We start from the raw sequence: 26370 nt of genomic DNA, 5'->3' as shown, positions 1-26370 counted from the left end.
TGAACTCATCAAGTCTGAAATTTATTTCACCCAGGATCAGGGTGATGGAGAACATGCTTCCATGCTACACGCATCCCAGGATTCTTCTGGTCCTCCTACTCGGGGTCGTTGCTGGGGCTACTGCTTCACTTGTGAAGATTCTGCCTGACGCTCGGGCGCTGGCTCTGCGCCTGCCTTTGAGAGTCTGCCCTTGTACTCACAGGAGTTTAGGAGCCTCTGTAATATAGTAAAATGCTGTTAATCTTGTGCTTCTGTTCAACTTTTGCAGAGCAGTGCAGCTGGTTACAGGGTGAGAATGTTTCCCAGTGGCATTGGGTCTTCATGTTAAAGTGTAGACAATGACTGAAGTGAAAGAACACTCAGGTCCAATGCAGTTTCCCACAGCAGCCAGACTCACACACACAGCTGGAGTAGCTGTGAGAAGCCACGCCCTTATTTCTTACTCCTGCACATCACTTCAGTGCATTCTGCAGGTACTTTGCTTTCTCTAAACTGAGTTTGTGGCGACTCTGCAGTAAGTGAGTCCCTCGATCACATATATTCTGACTGTTCTTACTCTGTTCTCCTCCCACACCGGTCAGGGGCCCCTCCTCCCTACAGGTTCACCTCTGGGGGCCAGGTCTTTGTTTAGTGACCAGAGAATTTACCTAGAGTCTCTCAGTGACCATGGGTATGGAACTGTGTGATGGAGCCTGGAGGACTTATCAGTGGGTCCAAAATGTCCTATCTTTTTTTCCAGGCAAAAGCACCTCATGGGTTGTAAAGTGCATACATTCTTCACAGTCTAAGGCAATGGGTAATAACCTATTTCTTTTTCCAAAGTCAATGGTCTTCAGCATCATAGCAAAAAGAGGGAGCGTGTTTAAGCTGAGGCTAAGGAACTGTCTCCCAAAAGGTAGGAATGAAGCTTCCATCCAATCCCATGACCCGTCTTTCTCACAAGAAATAAAAGGTTGCCATAGCAAACCTGCTTCAATATTCTTTCTTCTACTTTCCATCCTTAGTGTTAGACTCAGGACTTCTGAGAACTAAGGATTGCTTAATCTAACCTCAGCAAGCTCCTGCTGGGAGGCCTTGTGGCAGAGACTAGCTAGTGGGTAGACTAGTGAGGACCACCTTCACCCAGAAAGGGATTCCAAGGACAAGCTGCTCAAGTGAGAAGCTCCTTTGATATAACTAACCTGCTTGAGAAACATAAAGTCACCTCATTACTCCCCCTTCCTCCCTTTGATCAGCCCAGTTCCCTTTTCTTATCTCTCTCTGACATCTGGAAGTCTTGCTGTTATTTTTCCCATCCATAAGCTCAACATCCAATCACTTGGTTTTCTTTGTTTTCTAGACACAGATGCTACAGTTCTGTATGGAAATGCAGAACTAATGTGCATCTTAAGATACCCACTCATCAGAGCAGTGGGTTCTGGTAGGCTTCTTCCTGTACTGGTTCAGATAATGTGTGAGGCAGGCTCAGAAGGAATCCAGAATGATGGAGCTGTATTAACAGTCCAAAGGTATTTATCTTTTTTTTTTTCTTTCTTTCCTTTTTTTTTTTTTTTTTTTTTTTTTTTTTTTTGATACAGGGTTTCTCTGTATAGCCTTGGCTGTCCTGGAACTCATTCTGTAGACCAGGTTGACCTTGAACTCAGAAATCTGCCTGCCTCTGCCTCCCAAGTGCACCACCACTGCCCAGCTCCACAGGGATTTATAATGTCCCATTGACAGGCTGTTCTGAGGCTCATGGCTTAATGACTTATATCACAAATTGTTTTTAGGCAGTAGGGAAAGAAGCTGGAAGGCATTTGTAAAGATTGTATAAATTGTATAAATTGTAAAGGTTGTATAAATTAAGAAAGAGCCTCAAGGAGATCAAAATCAGAAAACTCTGTTGTTTCTGTGTTTGGATCCTTCCAACTAACTGGCTTCCATGGGCGCCCAGGACATTTTTGGGAAGTTGTTTCTGGAAAATCAGATATCAGCTTAAATGAAATGTACATGGATAGGAGGGATCAAATTATCATGGATCTCAGTGTCATATGGCGATGTGGTAGCTACCACACCTTCAATGAAATCTGAGTCCTGAAACCAGAAGAGATAACAGTTGGCTGGGCTAGGGGAGGGTCCAAGGTGGTCCCTTCTGTCTTTCCCTGTATCTGTGTAGATGTAGTACTGTCTTTAGAAGAGCTTGTCAAAGGCTTTGTTCTCTGGCCAGTGTGCTTTACATTGTTTTTGTCTTTATTTGTGTGTTTACCAAGACCATGACCAAGACCATGACCAAGACCATGACCACAACCATGTCCCACTGTATGTGTATGGTCATAGACATCTTCCCTTTGGTGTTTAAGATAATCAAGTTTCAGTTGATGCCCATGACCAAGATCATGTGGTTTCTGGTGTCCATGGCCATGCCTCTTTGGAGGAAAATGGCCATGGTCGTGCCCATGCTTATGACCACGGTGATTCTTAGCCTTGTTTTGCTTTTCATGCATCCTGCCATGCCCATGTGTGGGTCCTTGTTCATTTTCTGGATCCCTCTCTTCTTGCACCCTGGCAATGTAGGGTGGACTTACAGTTGTTCCTTCTTTTGTTTCTTGTACTCGAATTGTCCGGAAAGGTGCAAAGCCGGGAGGCATTGTCATCATTGTAGTCTATACAGCAAATATTAAGATGAATGCATTATGTTAGTACCAGGCTGTCAATGAAGGAAGAAGAAACTAAGAACCTGATTATGCTATTCTGTATTACAATGGGTTGAGTCTTTCCCAGATTTTAAACAGTATATTGCTCCTCTAGAAAAATAAATTAACAATAATTCTTGATTTTTGTGGAAATTTGTAGACTTTGTTTGTGGTACTAGGGATTGAACTAAGACCCTTAGACATGTTGGCAAGGGCAGGCACTCCAGCACTGAGTTATAGCCTCAGCCCTCCCCTGATTATTCTTCTTAATGGTCCTCTAAGGCTAAGAGTTTTTCTTCATTTAGAAAAGTGGGTGGTTTGAGCACATAATCTCTCAGGTCTCAGTTTGATAACTGATATCATTTCTGTTCCACCTTTTGCTGTTATTATCCTTAAAGGTCTTTATGGTTAAACTCTGTCAGGCTGTGCCACCATAGGGCCTGCTCAAAAGCATGACGGGAAGTCCTTTTACAATGTGTTAGAGAGAGCATACAAGAACCTAAACTATAAAGAGAGAGGTGGCAATTTGCACAGAAATGAGGCTTTCTTGATATGCCCCATCTCCCCTTTTACTAATGTGGGAAGGCCACAGTTGAGGCCAGTGTTCAGAGATGAAAGAACTCAGGCTTCAGAGTCAAACATCTTCTATTAGTCGGGATCATGATGGAAAGGGTAGGCTCAAAGTTGACCTGCATTCAACATTCTACACACTAAGTCCACTTTGCTACAAAGAAAAAACCACAGCACCTGCCCCCCAGGTCCCTCAGGACTGATGAGAATGGGCAAGGAGCTTGCTGTGCAGAGCCTGGGATGAGGGACTTAGTGAAGTGATGCACTCTGGAGCCTCAGAGCACTTCAATCTTACTGTTCCATCACTGGCAACTGATGAAGCCCTAGGCACATTAAAGACTCAAAAAGATGATGTAGAGTGTTGCCTTTCAGATTTGAATCATATGTGTGGACCCCTTGAGGACCATTTTTAAAATGCAGTTTGTATTCCTTAACTGTGGAAGGAGAGAGAGTCCACCTTTTTCACAAAGTCCTTCAATGCACAGGGCAGAGCACAGCATACAGAAGTGCTCAGGCCTCAGGTGTATTTTGGAGGTGTGTAATACTTGGTGGCAGTGCCCTGGCCTTCTCTTCATTATCAGACACAGAACTACCAGGGGACACTGACAATGTTTTAAGTGACTGGGAGGTTACCTGTTTTCTTTTCCAGCCATAAAACTCACGATCAGCATAGAACTGTACAACTTCTTATGGGTTTAAAACGGTAGCCCCTCCCTCCAGTTTATTTCAGCAATGATTCATTTTCAATACCCAGATATTGCTTTTTGGAATAGGCAGAACTGACTTGAATCTTGACCGTACTTGAATCTTACCATTTCTAATGCTTGGCATTTGACAGTCGGGAAGACTTTGTTCTCCCAAGGTCTCATGTACACGTTAGCATGGCAGTTGAGACCTTGCTAATCATGAAAGCAGAAGAGAAGAGAAAATAAATCACCATTAGTCATGAAGCACATGAGCAAGTGACTCTTAGAGCATCACACAGGGACAGTGCTACTCACACCAACTCGGTTGATCTCACAATCAGCTGTCAGCTCTGTGTTACTTTCCTTGGAACATTTGGTTTCTCTGGCTCTGAACTCAATAACATATTTGATTCCAGCTACCACCTGCAATGTTAATTAGAACATAGCATGTATTCAATGAGGATTTCGATGACAAATTATAATTTTTTTACTCTAGTAAATTTAAAGTTAGAATCTTAAAATTTTAATTATAAACTGACCATCTTAAAAAGTCATACTTTCAAAGTTACACATATCTGATACAACATTTTCTTGTACACATATCTAAGATCTCTGTGTAATAATTAGGCCAGCTTCCTTCACTAAGTAAAAGAAATGCAGGCTAAACTTTTTCCTTTAATATACAAATTTTAATTTTAATGTTCAAAGGCTTCAAACCACACCTACCAAGTAACTCAAAAGCTTAAATTTTAGCACAATCCGAGGTATGGAAGGGAAAACTTAAAAAAAATTTTTAAACATTTTTTGTTGACTTGCTGCCAAATACTGAATCAGAAAATTCTTATGTACTTTAAATAATACAATTAGGAAATATTTAGATTATCTATTGATTCTCTCATATTTTTAATACTAAGAAACCTCTTAAATCTTTAAACAAGCTAGTTATTGGTGGAACACGCCTGGAATCCCAGCACTGCAGAGGCAGAGGAAGGTAGATCTCTGTGAGTTCATGGACAGCATGGTCTAAAGCGTGAATTTCAGGTCAGTCTGGATTGTATAATGAGATCTTTTCTCAAAATTTTTAAAAATTTTTAGGGATATATCTAACCAAATGATTCAAAGACTGTTACAATAAAATTCTCTACAATGACATTTCTAGATATTGGCAAAGGAAATTGCAGAAGATACTAGACAATTGATGTTCCTGTATAGGCAAAATTAATAGTGTGGAAATGTCTATACTACCAAAATTAATATACAGAATTAATGTAATATCTATAAAAATTCCCAGGTCATATGTCATAGGCTTAGAAAAAAATACATGAATTTAAACAAAAGCACAAAAGACTGAATGGCCAAAGCAGTCCTAAGGAGTAAGACAATGCTGAAGGAATTATAATGCTTGACCTCAAATTATACCATAGAGCCATAGTGACAGAGACAACCTGTGGCTGGCATAAAAACAGACAGGAAGACCAACAACACAGGTATGAACCTGCCCCAGGTATCAACAGATGGGACTGCATGAAAATACAAAGTCTCTACACAGCAAAGGAAACAACCAGCAGGGCCCATAGCCCACATGATCAGAGAATATTTACCAGCTATATTTCAGACAACAGCTGATATCCAGAATTAACAAAGAGTTACAGAAACTGAATACTGAAGGAATACCACTGTCAACCAGCACATAGGAAAAAACTAGTAGGCAGTTACTAAAGAATAATACTCTCCCCCCAAACACTCTTTATGCGTTTATATTTCTGCCTAACACTCAACAGTAAGGATCTGCTTGGTTTCATTTACACATTCTCATATTGTGGATCGTGCTATCATCATCATCATCATCATCATCATCATCATCATCATCATCATCATCATTTGTGTGTGTGTGTGTGTGTGTGTGTGTATGTATGTGTGTGTGTGTGTAGTGAGTGCCATGTCATGCATGTGGAAGTCAGAGAACAACTTTGTGGAGTCGGAGTCGGCTTTCTCCTGTCCAGAGATGGGATTCAGACCATCAGGCCAGTGTTAAATGCCTTCATCATCTGAGCCATCACTAGTGCTCCTGAGAAGTTGGATGTCTTACCATGTCTTTTGATCTTATAATCAAAATGACCATGGTCGTATGGAGACTCTTGTTAGATTTCTAGAAATGTAACTACTAAGTCTAACTTGTGAACTTCTAGGTGAATATTTTTTTTTACTAGATCTGAAAGATTGTATTGGCTTCCCCGGTGGCTTGCTTTTATCTTGATAACTTATTTTTTACTCTATGTTCTGGGAAGCCATTCTCTAGAATAGGAATCTGTCCTTACACACTCTGATCATAAGTTCAGGAGCTGTTGGAGTATTTGGATTCTTTAATCCAGCTAATCATTTTAGAGATGGAGTCACAATGGATGAGATTTTAATAACCACACAGACTCACCAAGGATAGAGGCAATAGAAGAGCGGATCCTCTGACCCCAGATGAAGGGAAATAGCCTTTATTGACAGGGTAAAAGGAGAGTTCAGTCCTTAGAGATATAGTTACAAGAAACGAGGATGTACAGGGCAGAGGAAGAGGAAGAAAGAACACAGCACATCTCTCTCTCTCTCTCTCTCTCTCTCTCTCTCTCTCTCTCTCTCTCTCTCTCTCCAGAATCTTGCTATGTGTAGTCCAAGTTGACCCAGAACTTGTGGCAATCCTCGTGTCTCAGCTTCTGAGCGCTTGGATTTCAGGTGTGCACCTAAACACACAGCACAAGATGTTCCTTTGAGAAACAAGACTGGGATTTCAAAGGTTGGAAACCATGCTTTTCATTGCTTGAATTTTGCTAATAACACAGTGGTTTCTAGTATTTGTACACTGACTTGGAGTATGGAAGTGATTTGTTATACATTAACTAATGTGGGCTTTGCCTTAGATATTTCCAGGTAGAAAACACACTTTTTTTTTTTTTCCTGTTTTTGTTATTGAGACAGGGTTTCTCAGTGTAGCCCTGGATGTCCTGAAACTCACTTTGCAGACCAGGCTGGCCTTAAACTCACAGAGATCTACCTGCTTCTATCTTCCAAGTGCTGGGATTAAAATTGTGGGCCACCATTGTCAAGCCAAAACAGAGCCTTTTAAAGATACTTGTCCAAGACACTCAAGCATACAGCAGAGTTGGGACTTGGGATTTCAACCTCCAAATCCTGTTACTAAGTACTGTTTCCTCAACCAAAGCCAAGATCAAGGGTCATATAACCAACCCAACTACACAGAGGCTACTGCCTTCTATTTTTCTAACTATTTACAGACCTGTGATGTTGCTTTTTTCACGATGTCAATCTTGAAATAGAAAGGATGGCTATTCTCTGCATTTAGCTGTGCAATGGAATGACCAAGTGCATCCTTCAGCTCTGGGCTGTCTACAGCTATGTCCTTGGGGCAGCCAGGGCAATTCTTGGAAAGCAGTTCTGACATAGGATGTCCTGAAAAAAAAAATCAGATTTAAAGTCAGTAGGTACACCAAAGAGTAGACTTTCCTGGCCCTTGTCACACACAACCCCTGCTTCCTTATTCATGAAGAGTGAAAGGTAAACAACAGGGCTAAGGGAAGGTGGTCCATGAGATAGTCACTGCTCTCCTGTGTCCTCCTTGAGATCACATTTAAGGAAGTATGTTTGCCCATGTTCACCCATATGCTGTAATCGCTTTGAGTTTTGTCCCCTGATACAAGATCTCATGTGTTCCAAGCCAGCCTTGAATTCTGCATGTAACAGTTGCCCTAGAACTTCCAATCCCCCTGCTTCAGTTTCCTGACTGAAATGGTTACAGGTGTATGCTACCATGCCCAGTTTAAAATTTCCCATTTTTGATGTAAACTATAGAGAAATGTTTAACTTGGAGGAAAGTGACTGTGAAAATAAAGCAATGACTCTCAATGGCCAGCTTGGAGTTCATGGCTCCACTGAACAGGCAGTGCCAGCGCTGCTTCTCACGGCTTCAGCACAGTGGTAATCCTCATGACACATGCACAGTAGTGCTCCTCATGACACATGCACAGTGGTCCTTCTCATGACAGATGCACAGTAGTGCTCCTCATGACAGATGCACAGTAGTGCTCCTCATGACAGAAGCTCAGTGGTGATCCTCATGACAGGTGCACAGTGGTGCTCCTCATGACAGGAACACAATGGTGCTCCTCATGACAGGTACACAGTGGTGTTTCTCAGTATGACACATTCACAACTATTTGTCAGTGTGAGTGAGGTCATTCATTTGATTACAATTGTGGATTTAACAATAAGCTTTCCAGAAAGCTTCCCACATCAAAACACACTGGAAAACCCTTCTTTACACGGAAGGATCCCATTGTGGGTGGTTATAAATGAGATGCAATTCTCTCCAACTCAAAACACCAGATTTAAGGACAATTTGTACAAAAGGAAAGGCAGCTGCCACTGTCCCTGAAGGCTACCTTGTCTGGGGAAGTCACATTGTTCCTTCAGTCATCTGGCTGCTTTGATCACTTTCAGGCACAGTGCAGCTAAGTAAGAAAGAGGCCCCGCCTCTTCCCCAGTCTCCATGTGTGCTTTCTCACCTGGATAAAGGTCACAGCTCTGTGAGAAGTCTGCAATTTGGTCACTGATATCCACGAAGGCACTACCTCTGCACTCACCATTATCCTGGTGGTTCAAAATCATAAACGGACGTCATTGTGAAAGCAAACAACTAGTAAAAGTAAAAAGCAGTATGTCTACTTTACAAATCATTGCATCAGGAAAAGGAAGAAAAAGGAATAAAAGCTGAAAGCAAAAGAGAAACTGAGAAACACAGATAGCCATGATATCCATGGCAAGGAGGAAGCAGAGGGAGAGGAAATAGGATTGCCCACTGCACAGGGAATGCCTAAGTAAGACAGGATCTCTCAGTGAACCCTGAGCTCATTGATTCCAGTAGGCTGGAGTCAAGCGAGCCCAGGAGTTCTGTCTCTGACTCCCGGGTACTTGGATTATAGATGTCTGCATGGGAGAGAAAGACCCAAAGACACGCCCTTTACTGACTGAGATATTTATTCCCTGGCTTCAATTTTTGCTTTGTTTTGTTTTAAAAGCAGCTGAGCATATAGCCTTCACATGTCTCTGCACAGGTGAGCACACACACACACACACACACAGACACACACACACATGCATATACCACACACAAAGAGAAGAATGGGCAAAGAATACACTTACTTATCCATAAATTCAACCCATAAACTTCTAGCATATTTATGAAAATATTTCAGCAAAAATAAACAAATGAACTCAATTGGTGATTGAGAAACTAAAATATATTTAGCTATAAAATACTGAATTTTAATGCAATATAATTTAAATTGATTTATTTAAACAAATAACTAATCAATAAATGAAGAGTTTAAAAGACTTTAATAACTATGTTTATCACCTATAAAACTGAGGCCTTATTCTGAAGGAAAAAATACCAAATACAAAAATAATTTCATTGCCCTCTTCTGGAAGACCTCCTCCCTATGTGCTTCCACCTCCAAGTGCTCCCCCAGTGGAGATGGTGGTTATAGATCCCATAAGGGAGTTACAGGAAAAAAATCTGTTCTTAAACAACAAATAGAGTTAGAAAAAGAGTATCAGGACTTAATTAATCAGCTACAAAAATTAAAGACAGGGAAGATGCCTCGAGAGGTAAACTGCGAACCCCCCCCCCCTCCTTGCATTCCTCAACCAGGAGTCCAAAGGCAGTTCGTATCACGTAGCTTAAGATTAGCCACAGATCATCCAGAGAAGGGAGACACTGAGGCTTTCCCTGTATCAGAGACCAGAAACAGTCAAGGGGTTGCTTGGAGACATCACACAGGATTTAATTTTCAAATTATTAAAGAATTAAGTAACGCAGTATCACAATATGGTGCCACTGCTCCCTTTAGTCTTGCAATTTTAGAGTCTGCCGCAGAAGAGTGGCTGACTTCTAGTGATTAGAATATGTTAGTGAGAGCAGTTCTTAGTGGTGGAGACTATCTTATTTGGAAATCAGAGTATCATGAGAATTGTAAAGAGACAGCTAGGAGAAACATTCAGGCAGGCAATGGTTGGTCCTTTGATGCCTTAGTAGGAGAAGGGCAATTTGCTTCTAGTGATAACCAGATGCAATATGACCCAGGCTTATACGCTCAAATTCAAAATGCAGCCATGAAGGCTTGGAGTAAACTCACAGCAAAAGGGGACCCTGGTGCATCCTTAACAGCAGTAAGACAAGGACCCGATGAACGATTTTCTGATTTTGTTCATCGATTAATGACAACAGCAGGGAGGATTTTTGGTAATGCAGAGGCAGGAGTAGATTATGTGAAACAACTTGCATATGAAAATGCCAATCCTGCCTGCTAAGTGGCCATTAGACTGTACAGGAAAAAGACAGACCTTACAGGGTATATCAGACTCTGTTCTGACATAGGGTCCTCCTACCAACAGGGCTTAGCTATGGTGGCTGCCATGCAAAGACAATCTGTAAGAGATTTTTTGGCTAGTAGAAACCAAAAGGCCTGTTTTAAATGTGGCAAGCCTAGACACTTTGCAAGAGATTGCAAGGCAGAAAATGAGTTAACCCAGAGACAGCCCAGAAAACTGTCTGGGTTCTGCCCACTTTACAAATGTGGAAGGCATTGGGCTAATGAATGTAGGTCCAAAAGAGACACACAAGGAAACACCCTTTTCCATAATCAGGGAAACGGGAACAGGGGCTGAACCAACACAAGCCAAAACAGGCTTATGGAGCAGTCAGTTTCTTACCAGCAAACAACAATCCCTTTCAGAACTTAGTCAAGCAAAACCAGGAAGTACAGGACTAGACCTCAGTTCTGCCACCCACATAGAATTAACCCCAGAAATGGGACCTCAGGCCTTACCCACTGGAGTGTTTGGATTGCTATATCCAACTGTGTTTGGCCTGATAGTAGGAAGAAACAGTACTACTATGCAGGGATTACAAATTTTTCCTGCAGTTATAGATAATGATTATCAAGGTGAGATTAAGGTAATGGCACAGGCAATTCAGAATATAGTCACCATTTCTACAGGAAGGAGGATAGCTCAACTATTGTTACTTCCATTATACCCTACTAATCACAAATATAAGAGTCCTAAGAGAGGGGACCAAGGCTTTGGTTCCTCTGATGCATATTGGGTACAGCTTAGAGTTAAACAAAAACCTATGATGACACAATGGCTGGATGGAAAGGCATTCCAAGGTTTGGTTGACACAGGAGCTGATGTGACTATCCTAAAACAAAGTGATTGGCCTGCCACCTGTCCTCTGACCCCAACCTTAACCAATTTAAGGGGTATTGGCCAAAGTCAAAATCCACAACAAAGCTCTAAGGTGCTGACGTGGAAAGATAAAGAAAGTAATACAGGGAATATACAACCCTATGTCATCCCGGGCCTCCCCATTAATCTCTGGGGCAAAGATCTGTTATCCCAGTTGGGATTGATTATGTGCAGCCCTAATGAAGTAATCATGGCTCAAATGGTAAACTCTGAACTTTCCCCAGGGAAAGAATTAGGAAAAGTGAAGAAGGAATTATCTAACTTGGATCAGGCCATAAAGGCTCATGAGTTACATTACCTTAATTCTAAAACTTTAAAAATTATGTTTAAAATTATCAGAGAACAAGCTAGACAAATTGTTAAACAATGTCAATCATGTGTTACACTTTTACTAGTTCCTCATTTGGGCGTAAATCCAAAGGGACTGATACCAAACAATCTCTGACAAATGGATGTTACTCATTATAATGAATTTGGCAATCAAAAATATATACATGTATGTGTAGATACATACAGTGATTTCATTTATGTGACATTACAATCTGGAGAAACAAGCAAACATGTGATCACTCATATGCTTGCTACAATTGCTGTATTGGGTGTGCCTAAACAGATAAAGACTGACAGTGGCCCAGGTTACACAAGCGCCAGTTTCCGCCAATTCTGTAAAAAATTGGGAATACTACATAAAATGGGTATTCCATATAATCCACAGGGCCAAGGTATGGTAGAAAGGGCACATCAAACCATTAAATGCCAATTTGAAAAAATTAAAAAGGGGGAATGGTATCCTACCAAGGGATCCTCCAGAAATATCCTTTATCACACATTCTCTTGTCTCTCGAGTTCATGCTGTTCAACAAACTGATGGCTTTTGTATGACAACAGATAAACGCTATTCAAATGAAACCCATACAGGTCCATTATTACAGGCTGGAAGTAGGGGATTGTAAAACCTCTGTCATCAAGACTAACGAGGATTATCCCCTAACTTATGCGCTAAGCCGGATAGTCAATGACGGGTAAGAGAACACTTCAAGATCCTTGCCCCTAAAAAGGGAGGCCTCACCATCCTAAGACAGGAGCTCAACCAATGGCTGTTGAGTATCCAAAGATGGGAAAGAGAGGCTGGGGTCCTTTGTTCCCACCTAAGGCAGGCATGGTTTCCGTAAGTTTTCCCAGCTATCCCTTCTGAAAAAAATTTAAACAGGGGGACCTGTGGGGAGCTGACAGAAGGTGACTATCATCCTTGCAGCCATCTTGAGCTGTATACCCTGACAAGAGGCTTGTTTACAATAGCCTACAACAGCTGAGCACACTCTGATAACATCTTGTTTTAGATACCCAGGATTTTCCCTTGGGTGTGTGAGACTTAAAGGCATGACTTAGAGATCAGATTTAGAGATAAGACTTAAGGGTGTGACAAAAAGGTGTGGCTTAGAAGTGAGACATATAAAAGGTGAGAGGCAGACAGAAGAAATGAGTAGATATTAGGCATTGAGGAAAAAGACACTTGGACTAGAGAACTTGGAAGAAGGATTATTAGGTATTAGGCACTTGGCACTTGGAGGAAGAACTTGGAAGTAGACATTAGGCACTTAGCACTTAGAAGAAGTAACTTGGAACTTGGAGACACAAGGGACTAGGAACTCAAGACTTGGGACTTGGACTAGGAAGAGAGACTGAAGAATAAATGGGATTGAATCACACTCTGTCTGGTCTCCATTCTTTGCATCCATCCTCACGCTCTTTCTTGCTGAACCCTGACCTGCGGACTGGAGCAGCTAGGGGAGGTGCGGACTCTAACAACTTAGTCCCCAAGGTTTTGGCAGTGAGGGTTCTAACATTGACAGAGTGGTCCCAGACATTTTGGCCCCCAAGTGTGGGGCAGCTTGGGCCACAACATTGAATAACCACTTCCTAAGGATGCAAATAGCATTTGTTTCAAAGGCTTTATGATGAAAATTAGCAAAGTGTGGTCTAGATTTCCTACTTTTTCCTCATAACACAGAACTTTCAAAGCAGAGATACTAGATTAAAGAAACATCTACAATAATAATCCAGGAAGTTTCATTCCTCAGTCACCTTGGCATTCACTGGCCACAGAACAGCCACTTGTCATTTCAATGACAAGATGTCATGAACAGAGAGAAGAGGAAGGATGAGGAAACACCACAGGAGAGTTTGCAGGAAGAAGCTGGGACACAGCTTCTTCACATGTCCTGTGTGAACTCGCAGCACACATGAAGGAGGAAGAGGAGCCCAGGAGAGTGTGACAACTCGTCACCATGGCAAATCCCATTCCTAATCCCTAACAGAATGTAAATACTTAGTGTGACACACTCGAATTCCTTGACCAGCAGCTTAGGTCCTAAGATCCTGGGTGGACATGAGTGTGAACTAAATGACATCTTGGTGTCAAGTCACAGAGCTTGACAGTCCCGGAAACGCTGTCAGCAAAATGTGAAAGACTATCATTAAATGTCTGCTACTTACACCATTAGGAAGGGACACGCAGTATTCATGGAGGGAAGGAAAACGGTCCTTTGAACAATTTGTTTGCACGATTGAATAGATGATGTCAAAATTCATGCCAGCCACCACCTGAAATGAGTTAGGTTGAATGAGTACTTGAACCTCAGGTTGAACCTTCTTCACAGTGAGCAAAAGTCTTTAAGCATAGAACTGGATATAATAAGTGCTCAAGAACTACAAACCATCATGAGTACTAGGCAAGAGTATCACTGAGCAAATACTGAGTATTGAGACAAACACACGTACAGACAACCACACGTACACATAGAACACACTCCCCATGACTCTTCTAAGTAACTGCAAATGTAAAACTCTATACATATATATGTGTATATATAATCATACATATCATATCTATTATAAAAGTATATCTTCAAAGACCCCACAATCTTTCTTTCCCAGGTTGCCAAGAATGCATATATCACCCAGTTTTGTGATGCAATATGATTTTCTAGCTAGGCAATTTTGCTAGCAGGTCACCAGGTAGTGACGTTCTCTTGCTTTGTTCTTGGCAGACACTTCCCACCATCTGTGTCCATGTCCACCACCGTCACAACACTGACTGCTGTACATGAATGTAGGTGGGTAAAGTACACATGAAACACAAGAGCAAGTTGAACTAAAAGTAGAGATGGTTACTCTCTAAATTGAGAGATTCTTAAGAGAGTGAATTTCAAAGTACTAGATGCGCTCTCAGAAAAGCCATGACAAAGGAACTAATAAAAGCTCTGATTCCAAGCCAGCCCTGGTGGTCAAAGCCTTTAATCCCAGCATCAGAGGCAGGAGTAGGAAGACCTCTGTGAGTTTGAGGCCAGCTGGTTTACAAAGTGAGTTTCAAGACAGCCAGGACTGTGTAAAGACTCTACCTCAAACAAGCAAAACAAACAAACAAACAAACGATCAGATTACTAGCTATTTCCACCACACATCACCAGGAGGAAGTGGGCAGTATAATTTAGGGCATACCCAGAAAGTCGTGTGCAGCTTTTTACAAACAATTTAATATTCGGATGCCATTTTTAATTGATGACAAGAAGATAAAAATACAGATTTGGTAAAACCTTAAAGCCAGAATGACATCCATTTTTCCATTTCTGGGAAGAAAACATGTAACACTGAGGAAATGGGTAAGTGAGAGTTTCCCTTTTCTCGTAATGTATCTCACAACTCACATGGACGCCTGACAAACTCCTTGCCTTAAAGAGTTATTCTCATGAAAGCACAGGATACTCCAGTACTATGCCAGCATGTGGCCAGACAGGTTCCTTCTGTCAGTGGTTCATTTTAGGTAACAAAATGCCTATCTAACAGATTTTTAACCACATTACATGTCTTGAATAATTAAAAAACAAACCTGTCTGTTGGCACTTTTCACTTCTCTGAGAGCAAAGAGGTGGCTATGATCTGTGTTGTTGTTGAAATGTTCGATGGCATGTTTCAGAACAGGCTCCAGGTCTGGACTATCTGTCGATATGGGGTCCATACAACCCAAACAGGGCAAGTCGTCTGTCACCATGGGGTTCTTACCTTGACAAAGAGCAGACAAAGAGACAGCATTAATAACTGAAAACACATCTCATATTCATGGTCCTAAACACATGAGACTATTTAGAAAGATCCTAAAACCTGACTTTCCTGTAACTCCTATATGAGTTAAAGATAGTGAGAATTTAGGACTCCTGTGCAGTTGGAGACAAAGATGCAGAGTATAGTATAGTATGATTATTTCATGCTATACCATCTATTTCATTTTTTTGACATGGTCTCATATATTCAAGGTTGGTCTGAAACCGTCTATGAAGCTAAGGCTGGCTTCAAGTGTCTGCTCCTCCTTCCTCTGCTTTTCTCCAGAGGCTTCCATGCCTGCTGTATAGATTGATAGGAATCAAACCCAGGCCTTCAAGCCCACTAGCTTCTGAGAACAGGGTTCAAGAAGGAAGGAAGTTGTATGAGGAGAAATCTGAGTGCCTGTGAGAATACTCGAAGATTACAAGACAGGAGTCTTGTGACCTCAATTTCTTGAAAGCGCAGAATTATTCTTGGAATGAGGGTTCATGCTCCTCCCAGATGTATTGGATAGGAATGAGTTTCCTTCAGATTGTTCATTATTGTTTGCTGGTGTTATTCAATCTAATCTTTAAGCTCTCCTTACTATATCTGTATGGGAAATATGGTTTTGTCCCATGTGGCTTATCCCTATGATTGTATTCAGCTTACGGGAACCTAATTCAGCTGACTTTTCTTAACCCTCACAGTTACATTACCTGAAACACTGAATGAAGCTGGTTACTGCATGAGACTGTAGTCTGCTTCATTTATCAACTCCATTGTCCTAGCTCCCACTGCCTTTAGTGGTGACTTTAGCTGAGCTACGTCATTACGGCCCTATGTTAGTGTACTTGAATGATTACGGTAATACACCGACTCTCTGTTTTATAAAATGGAGCATATTACATATACACCATTTTCTTCAAGGTGAGTGAAAGCTCCCTGACTCTTAACTCCATCTGACATATTTCCTGCCACTGACCCTAACAAAATCATGCTAATGCTTTAGCGCCTGGAAGAGAACCCGCTCCCCTAAACAGGATTGTCTTGCCATTTTTTTTTGTCACACAATAATGTTAAACTTCTTTAGCTTTACATTCAGGGTTTTGCCAACTAAAACAAGTCATCGTGAGGTAGGTAGTGTGCTGGCCAGCAAGTATTCCTCTCTGTTTTCATATGACTAGAACAGAAGGCAAGAGGCCTTCTCATTAGTCAGCCCAAGAGGAGCATGGCCTTGAAGTCCGTCTGTCCCTGTTATCCCCTGGCAGGTGCAGAGCTAGGTTCTAGGGAGACTTAAGTGTCACATCTGTGAAGGGATGACAGAAAGGACAGACTGTGGACAGATCATTTCACAGGATGGGCAAGAGCTAGGAAAGACTGGGGGTCAGCCTGCGCTGAGGGAGGACATCTACGGAAAAGAGGAGCTTGCTGAGCTAGAAGGGAGAAGGTGGCAAGAGGCATCACCAAGACATGTGAGGGGGAAGGGGCAGAGAAGAGAGAGATGGCGCTGAAGAATCAGGATGGGAAAGGAACAGTCGTGTGGGAAGGGCATCTGTCTAGTTTGCCAGAGTGTCCAGTGTGACACAGAGGGCCAGTTTGATTTAGGGACAGTCAGAGAGAGGAGACTGTGCTCTAGGCAGGAGATACTAACCCTGTTTAGGGTCACTGTCTACACTGCAGTTCACAAGTTCTTTGGCAAATCTGGCTAGAGCTGTAGCTTCTCCCCGGAAAAAAGCAAATAATCATGATATTTACATAAGATTTGAGGATTCCTATAGACTCTCTGAAGTGGAGAGTGTGCTGTTGTGGAGTGAGGAACCACTGAATGGTTTGCAATAAAACAGTGTCAAATATTTTTATAGGGATTTTGTATTAAGTTACCAAGGCGAGAGTCCTGTCTGATAGAGGATGGCTGCAGAGTGAGTGGTGTGATCAGCAGAGATGCCACCCAGGATCAAGGCTTCCTTACCTCTTGGGAATACACTTCCTGGGTGCCTACTGTCCTTTGATCTCTCCTCCCAACTCTCTCTCTCTCTCTCTCTTTCCCTTTCTCCCTCTTTCCCTCCCTCCTCCCCTCTTTCCTTTTGAGACAAGGCCTCATATACCTCAGGATAGCCTCCAGCTTGCTCTGTAGTTGAGGATGAACTTAAAGTCCTGATCCTCCTGCCTCAACCTCCCCAGTGTGGGATTTACAGGTGTGCACTGTCATACTCGGATGTAGTTGCATCTTAAATGTGCTGCAAAGTCCAATTTGTCAGGAGCCATCATAGGACATGCTAATAACAGCAGATGATATTCCTGAGAAGACCACCTTAGATTAATATCTATGATGGACCTCCAGTAGGCAAAGCCCAGGAGAAAATCATTTTAGGAAAGACTCATTAGACAGAAGACTTTTTAGACAGAACTGGACTCAAGGAGAACCTAGAGGTATAGGCATAGCATTGGGTGCAAAGGCATTGAGAGTAAGAGCATTATTGTGACATAAGAGCAGGAGGGGAGAGCAAGATTAGAAGGAGAATGCAGAGTGGACTAACTTAGAAACTATAAGGCAACTTTGAAAAATTATGAGGGCAATGTACAGAATACAGAGAAAAAGGAAAGAAGAAGCTGCAGAGAAGACAGAAGGAGCAGGCAGGTTTCTCCTTACCATGGGGCAGAACGGGTCCTTTCTTAATTACATGGCAGGCTTAGTCTTATTAAAGGAACAAAGCTTTCTCCTTATAAACTTGGGTTTAATTCATTTAGCATTACAAGGTTACAAGATTTCTTTTCTCTATGCAATAAAGATTGGGGCTCATTTTTCATCCAGAATGAGTGAGATCTTTCTGCACTGACACTGGGGCTTTTGTTCCATATACATATCTAAGTATGGATGTGTGTGTGTGTGTGTGTGTGTGTGTGTGTGTGTGTGTGTGTGTGTGCTCGTGTTTGTGTGTGTGTAAGTATGAAATTGTGAGAATGCATGCAAGCTGGGCCCAACTGGTTTAGAAGGAAATGCATGAATACGCATGTGTGAATCAGTATATGAACTTACGGGAACTTATGCATATTTGCTTATATAAAAGTTTCTCCTTCTGCAAGCATGATTCTCTTCTTCTGGTCCCATAGCAGTTTATTGTTCCAAACTTCCCCCTAGCCCTACAAGCAAGAGGCATCTGGACAAAAGGGAAGAGGCTCTAGCAATTAATCCTTTACTTGATCTCCTATTGTTTTAGGATGAGGTGCTAAGTGCCAGAGACTGCAGTTTCTGGCCTCAGAGAAACACAGACATCAGATCAGCTACAGCTACAGCAGCAAAGTAACTTAAACTTAGATAAGTAAATTTTTGTTATTATACATCAAGTCTAACTATCTCATAAGACAAAGTCTTACCTTCTGCCAATGCTCTTCCCCCTCCACTGCCTCAAAAACAAGCAACATAAAAGAAGACCATGCAGGAGCCTGCCCCCTGGAACCAATTCAGGTAATTTGCTGCAGTAGCTGAAAGCTGACTTAACACAATAGGTATGATCTACTCAGTAGACTAAGTCTTGGGCTGTGCTGCTGAGATCCAACCCCTCACATCTCTAGCTCCTCAAATGCAGCTCTCCTCAGGACTGTGTGGTGTATGACAACTCCACTGCTGTCAGAAACCTTATAAACAGTTTTCCATTCTCTTCTTGCAGATGAGGTTGGACTAAGGCACTGGCCAGTTCTACAACTGTAGAGAATCTGATGGCAAGGATGGGAGACTTAGAGATCAAAAGAGATGGAAGCCACTGGAGCTGTGGAGGTGACCAGGGCAGATTTTCCCACCAGCCAGCTCTCACTCTCTTTCTCAATGGAGTGGGAGAAGAGAGGGGTTTTGAGAGGGGGAAGAGTAAGAAGGATGCTGTTCCTTTCCTGGGTAACTGAGTACCTTCTGCCCTGTGTATTTCTATACAGATGGCTTTAAATGGGAATAGAACTTTTCACTGCTGGTGGGCACCGATGAGCTCTTCTCTGCCTTGGGCTGGTTTCTCTAAATGCAACTTCTTACAAGAGCTGAAGTTCGGTGCCTTTGCGGGTTCTATAAGGACAACTTAGGCCAGTATGGAAAACACGTCACGTCCCTATGGTGACGAACCCTATCAAAGTCGAAGATTCTTCTCTCTCTCTCTCTCTCTCTCTCTCTCTCTCTCTCTCTCTCTCTCTCTCTCTCTCTCTGCACCTTGCAGAGGCCTGCTGCAGGAAGTTTTTCATGATTGGCATCACCCATATATACTCATCCCTCTATAAACCCTTGGCCTCTTTACAACAATATAGAAAATGATAACAATGGCTGCATCTGTTCATAAGTTGCTTTTTCTTTATATTCCTTTTGTTTGTTTGTTTTTATTTTTGTTTTTTTTTTGAGATAGGGTTTTTCTGTGTAGCTCAGGCTGTCCTGGAACTCACTCTGTAGACCAGGCTTACCTGGAACTCAGAAATCTGCCTGCCTCTGCCTCCCAAGTGCTGGGATTAAAGGCGTGTGCCACCACAGCCCAGCTTTTATTTTTATTCTTAAAGGAGAGTTTTTTGCTTTTTAAACTAAGGGCCTACCCAATCCACTCTCCTATAGAGTATCTGTGTAACCTTAGGTAAGTTACATCACTGTTCCAGCCTTAGTTTCCTCATTTGAAAAATGAGGGCATAACACCACACTGACTGACCTGTAATGGTTGGAAGAGTTAATATATGTAAACTTCACAGATCGCAAATGCTCCGTGAGTGTCAGCTATCATCGTCCTGAGTCTCTGTTAAGATGCCCGGACATTGCATCTTTAGACTTATCATCTCATTTCCTAGCACCCCACCCTGTCAAGGGTGCAGTTCTGTTATGTCCCTTCTGAGACAGGGAAAAGGAAAAGAAAGATGATGAAAAAGGCAGAATGAAGCTGGATGTGCTAGTGCACAACTTTAGTCCCAGCACTGAGGGAACGGAGGTGGATCTCTGTGAGTTCCAGGCCATCCTGGTCTAGAAAGCCAGTTCTAGGACAGTCAGGATTGTTACAAAAAGAAACTGTGTATTGAAAAACAAAACAAAATTAATAACAAACAAAAAAACAAAATGAAGAGAAGAAGAAGAAGAAGAAGAAGAAGAAGAAGAAGAAGAAGAAGAAGAAGAAGAAGAAGAAGAAGAAGAAGAAGAAGAAGAAGAAGAGGAGGAGGAGGAGGAGGAGGAGAAGGAGGGGGAGGCGATGGAGGAAGAAGAGGAGCAGGTAGAGGAGGAAGTAGCTGTGAGCTTTGGTCTTGTGCTGTCTATTTTGTAATACTAATTTGAGGACTCCAAGACATGTTTGTCCCAGAGACTAGAGAGTCCACACATACATCTTGTACCCCATTAACTCTTATTGGTGAATAAAAATGCCATCAGCCAATAGCCGGGCCGAAGGCACATAGGTAGCATTTAGGTTTCCTGGGCTTTGGGATCAGAGAAGGATCACCAGGGAGAAGCAGGAGTAGAAAAAGAAGCTGCCATATGTTAGGTGAGCCATAATACATAGCCCCGTGGGCTGGCCTATTAGAGTTAAGAACAATCCAGATGAAACATAGTAAATAGTAATTAATAATTCAGCATTATTTATAGGAAAGTAGATTCTAAAAGAGGGGGTAGGCGGCTGCCCAGCATTTGTACTGTTTAAGGCCTATTGCAAGCATGAAGGCTGAGTGTGTCTTTTATCCAGGACCTAAATGACCTAAGGCGAGGTAGAAACCCTGGGACAGTATTAAATAATTTCTACAACCAAGAAGGAATGATTCCAGACCAGGGCACATCTCAAAGCCCACACTCTGCTCCATGTAGGATGCTACATAGGATTGGAGACAGGTACATGGTGTCTCATCCTCTGTCAGCCAGGCTGAACTCCCACCTCCACCCACCCCTGCTGACACAGGGAGTTAGGATAGGTCTCAGGGGATGATTGACACAAGCCTGGCCCAATCCAAGTACTTACTGCAGTGCTTCCCTGCCCAACATCTACAGATTCCCAACACTGCAGATACCATTGCCACCTTCAGGGTGGGAGAAGTGGTCTGATCTGGGTTGTGTTCTTGGTACATAGGAATAATTAATATCAACATTCCCACAAACCCCCAGGCTTGTACCCACTGCCACCAACAAACCAGGTCCCCAGATGTATCACCCACCTGGAGTAATCTTGCAGGTCTGGTTGGTTATGGAGAATTTATTTTCTCTCTTCCCCACAGTTGCTGTGCATTCTCCAGTGGCCTAGAAGAAAAGAGAGCATTTGATCAAATCTTTCTTCCTCATAAAGACGTCTGGCTAGTGCTGTCAGTAAATGTGGCCTTTTAAAAAAATTAAGAAAAGCTTTTGTCTAATAGAATTTTTGTTTTGTTTAGATTTACCTGTTCCTATGCATGTGAGTGCTTTTCTGGATGTGTGTCTGTGCACAGCATGTGTACCTGGTGCCTGCAGAGCCCAGAGCACAGCAGCAGAAGCAATGGAACTAGAGTTTCAGAGGGTTCTAAGTGTCCATCTGGGTGTTAGAAACCCGACCCAGGACTTCTCACGAGCAACACACTCTTAACCACTCAGCAACCTTTCTAGTCCATTCACAACCTTGTGAGACATGAGAATGAATACCTATGTGACCTTGTGACTGTGTCCACAAGCCACTGATCTACAGTGGTCAGGGGAGAGGCAGAGTAAGGCCTCTAAACTTGAGCCCTGATGTGGACTTCTGTGGCTGCTTCTCTGTCACCAAGATGGATGCCGTGCCTCAGGCCCAACAGGATGAGCCTCCTCTTTGATTTCCCCTCAGTTTCAGTGGTGCCCACTCTTTACATAAACTTCAGTTTAACCTCTTCGAATGTCCTTCTTCCACACTGCTGGTTGCTAGTTGTTCCTGATGCCCTGGTGCCTCTCACTGCCTCAAATTTACCCATCTTGTGGAAACAACACCACAGGTACTTGACACATTTTGTCACCATAAACAGCTGATGACTGTCTGAGGTGACAGGTGACCCTGCCTTAAACAAGTGCCTGGGAACCAAGTGGTCAGGTGTGCCTCACACTGGATACAAGTTTCATACGTGATCTATCAGGTTACCAGGCTCATTTAAATCTCAAAGCACCCTGAAGGCTGCATGGGGGTAGTCTGGGCTTCTATATACAGAGTACACTCACGGCTTCCTGAGCGTTCTTCAAGTCGCAGTCCTGCCAGGAGATGCCACTCTGAACCGAGCAGTTGCCCTCCTTGATTTGATACTTGAAGGAATAAAATGTTTCAGAGCCACCCTGGGGAAAGCAAAGGTGACACCTGGAGTCACTCTGGGGACCCAGTAGCAAGTTTGTGAACCCTGACACATTACACACACCAGTCCTGATCAGACTCAAAAAAGAGCCATGTTTATTAAAAAATAAGTGTTTACATTTGTATAAATACTCCTTGGAAGAATGTTCATATTACACTTATATTCAAAGCAGTATCCATAGCCCTATCCCTGCTCTCTTTTATGTAAACTCTGGTTTACATGTATGTACATATACATGTTCAACTTGTCTGGTTGAAGCTGGGCATAGAGCAAAGCCTGGAATCCTAGTAGCACACCTGGTAGATTGAGATGGGGGACCTTGAGTGCAAGGACAGGAATGCTACAGCATGAGGCCCTGTCTCAGAAACCCCAAGAGGCAGAGCACAGCTTAGTGGTACAGTGCTTTCCTGACATGTGCCCTGGATGGATCCCAGAGGGAAAGAGGACTACCTGGACCTTGTGCAACAAAACTGTCATGGCGTCCATCCATCAATGGAGACTCTAGGGGACTATGGGCCTGAGCAGAGGAAGCTGACTGTGGGCTCTGCTTCAGTGAGTAACTAAAGGCTTCATTCACTTCTAAATCAAATGTGCCTGAGTCCAGTAGCGCTTTCTTTTTACACTCATGGAGCCAAGGGATTGAATTTTTCCTTTCTTTCTTTCTTTCTTTCTTTCTTTCTTTCTTTCTTTCTTTTTTCTTTCTTCTTTCTTTCTTTCTTTCTTTCTTTTTTTTTTTTTTTTTTGAGACAGGGTCTCTCTGTATAGTCCTGGCTGTCCTGGAACTCAATCTGTAGACCAGGCTGGCCTCGAACTCAGAAATCCACCTGCCTCTGCCTCCCAAGTCTTGGGATTAAAGGCGTGAGGCCACCACCACCCGGCAGGATTGGATTTTTTTCCAATCCTTTGAAACAACATGACCACTCCAAAGAAAGAGTCTTTTAAAATGAAATGTAACGTGTAGTATTTATATTTTCAAAAATTTTAAAATTGTAATTCTATTTTAATTTTCATTTTAAGAGTAGGAGTGTATGCCCAAATGTGTGTATGTATGTATGTATGTATGTATGTATGTATGTATGTATACTACATGTGTGCCTGGTGCCCAGGATGGCCAGAAGACTCATCATAGTCCCTATAACTGGAGTTATAGATGGCTGTTAGCTACCATGGGTGCTGGAAACTGATCCCAGGTCCTCCCCAAGAGTAGCCAGTACCTTGAACCACTGAGCTGTCTCTGTGTTCTCTAACTTTACTAAAACAAAACAAAACAAGAAAAACCTCTTAAGGATCTTCTTTTCCTCTTCTTTATGCATCCTGCTTGCATCAGTTTCCTACCTGAGTTCACTCACAAAGAAATAAAATACAGTAAAGACTAGCCAAAGATCACTTGGGATGCAGCTTAGGCTGTAAAGGTTTGCCTAGCATGCAGAGTCCTGAGTTTGCTTCCCCAGTGCCACATAAACCTAGCATGGCAGCCAATGCCTGGATTCACAGCACTAGGGAGATAGAGGCAGGAGGATCAAAAGTTTCTGTTCATTGTCAGCTACATAGCAAGTTCCTGTTTAGTCTAAGGTTACAGGACACCCTGGCTCAACCCTCTGTCCCCAGAAGTAAAGAAAGCTAACAGAAAGATTCCTATTAACCTCAAAGATTCAGCCACACACACTCAGTGCTAGATACCTGGTCCAGGCAATAATGCCAGCTCTCTTCTTATTCCCAGTATCCATCCCCGTGTGGAACTCACACTTAAGGCTGGGAGATGGCTCAGGTCACAGATGCCCTGGGTTCTCCTGCTGCAAGCTGACTGAGTGCTGGATCCCCACTATGCCTGTCCCTTTCAAACATCTCCATCTACTTGGGTTTCTTTCTTCCTGGGATACTGCTTTCATGCTCACCCAGGAAGCCTAAGGACCAGCCATCTCCAGCCTCTACCCCTGTGCCTGAGAGCAGCAATGACAAGTGGTTTCACAGGAAAGCTGTCACTCACCGTTTTAGTGCCCTCGGTCACTCGGTACAACACAAACTGGTTGCCGCTTTGTAACCCAGCGTTGTACTTCTTCAGAGCGGCATCCACAGCCTGAAACACAGTCTCATCATTGCAGTCAAGTTCCTGGGCATCTTCTTCCTGCGCTAAACATGGCAGGAGCCCAGAGCAGAGGAGCAGGATAGGAATTAGCCTCATGATTTAAGGTTCCCTCTAGAGTTGGAGGGACTGTTTTGCAGAGAATAGAAAGCCAACTCAGAAGCTGCTTTTAGCAGCCTGCAGTGTCTGATCTCTCCTGTCTCTGCTCTCCCTGCCTCACCACTCAGGTCCCTATTTGGGTTACTGCAGTCACCCCTGTGTGTCCTCTTCCCAGAGAACAAACAGGACTCTGCTCGAGGTCCAAGCAGGTATCGAGCTGAAGCATTGCAACATGGGGTTGATGACCCGCTTGTGGGCCTTTGGAAAGAATGTGGGAGTGCAGAGCACATTTCTAAAACATTGCCCAACTCTCCACAGCGACTTACAGCAGAAACCAGTAAAAGAGCAGCTAAAGGCAACAACCACTTCCAGTGTCCTCTTGCTAATCTTCGCCCAGTTACCAAGGTCTCTACATATGTGAACAATGAGGACAGTGTACAAACTCCTCCTACACAACATTGCTTGTGGCACGTCGGGGTGCACAGACACAGGGTTTTGTCAGCTCTTTGTGTTCCTGACAAGTGCACGAACATCAGCCAAGTGCCGGGAGCTCCACCCTGGACACTGGCACATCTGTCAAACCCTGGGCATCCTGTCTAGCCTCTGGCCATGCCAGCCTCTCTGCTGGGTTCTATTAGTCTATGTGAAGAAGGGGAAGGGCCAGCAGATTCCTGGAAATTAAAGTGCTTGCCTCAGAGGCCTCAGGCTCACAAACACAGTCTGAAGCCAGGAGTTCACAGGAAACCTCTGGATGGTGACACACATTTGTAATTTTGGAATTCCTCCTTTAAACCTGGAGGGGATGCCAGAGGATCAGCAGGAAGTTTAGGTGTGTGGGCGTGTGAAAGCAAGAAAAACAAGGAGACCTGTCTTACCAAGGTGTCTGGTGAGGCACCCACACCTGAGAGCTCTCTGACATCCACATGTGGACTGTGGCTCTTGTATGCCTGCCCACAGGCATTGTCATCCTTTCTCTGACTGTCTCAAAGATGTACATAATATAATAATAATAATAATAATAATAATAATAATAATAATAATAATAATAACAATAATATAATAATAATGATAATACAATAATATGACAATAATAATGATAATAATATAACAACAACAACAATAATAATAATAATGAGAAGAAGAAGAAGAAAGAATAAAAGAAACAAAAGGAAAGAGGGAGGGAAGAAAAGAAAGAAGAAAAGAAAAGGAAGAAATAAAAATAAAAAAACCTCGGGGCTGAAGAAATGGCTCAGTGGTTAAGAGCACTGACTGTACTTCCAGAGGTCCTGAGTTCAATTCCCAGCAACCAAATGCTGGCTCACAACCATCTGTAATGGCATCTGATGCTCTCTTCTGGTGTGTCTGAAGACAGCAACAGTGTACTCATATACATAAAATAAATAAATAAATCTTTTTAAAAAAATAAATAAAAAACCTCAAAGGTTGAATTCTGTGTGGTTGATGGGAATTTCTAGTTGGAGATGGAGTCTCCCTGAGAGGCCTAAAGGCCTGGAGCAGGGTATTGTCAATGTGGGTTGAATGGTGACTTTATAAAAGTGCAGCAGGAACAGGCACTGGGCCA

General features: G+C 42.7%; 1 protein-coding gene across 1 annotated transcript; it reads right to left on the bottom strand.

Annotated features, from left to right (window-relative positions):
- On the bottom strand, window positions 1-24967 carry LOC117718001 (T-kininogen 1-like). Its single transcript, XM_076942726.1, has 11 exons — window positions 24594-24967; window positions 22479-22589; window positions 21479-21560; window positions 15135-15307; window positions 13742-13849; window positions 8500-8584; window positions 7215-7387; window positions 4244-4351; window positions 4055-4141; window positions 2565-2642; window positions 1-216 (listed from the first exon to the last, which is right to left on the bottom strand). The coding sequence occupies exons 1-11, from the start codon at window positions 24786-24788 to the stop codon at window positions 118-120; spliced, it is 1299 nt and encodes a 432-aa protein (XP_076798841.1). The 5' UTR covers window positions 24789-24967; the 3' UTR covers window positions 1-117.
- Between the last annotated feature and the right edge of the window lie 1403 nt (window positions 24968-26370).

This window comes from Arvicanthis niloticus, chromosome 12 (genome assembly GCF_011762505.2).
Source record: "Arvicanthis niloticus isolate mArvNil1 chromosome 12, mArvNil1.pat.X, whole genome shotgun sequence".
In the NCBI taxonomy this organism is placed as follows: Eukaryota; Metazoa; Chordata; class Mammalia; order Rodentia; family Muridae; genus Arvicanthis; species Arvicanthis niloticus.
The sequence above is the reverse complement of the archived record's forward strand: the minus strand, read 5'-3'. Positions and strand labels throughout refer to the sequence as shown.

Excerpts from the sequence above, each read along its gene's own strand:
- LOC117718001 (XM_076942726.1), bottom strand. The coding sequence starts at position 24,788 with ATGAGGCTAATTCCTATCCTGCTCCTCTGCTCTGGGCTCCTGCCATGT. Across the intron at positions 8,585-13,741 it reads GCGTGTCCCTTCCTAATGGT|GATAATGGTGAGTGCAGAGG; the intron begins GTAAGTAGCAGA and ends TTGAACCACCAG. Across the intron at positions 4,352-7,214 it reads TGAAAAAAGCAACATCACAG|GTGGTAGCTGGAATCAAATA; the intron begins GTCTGTAAATAG and ends TTAACATTGCAG.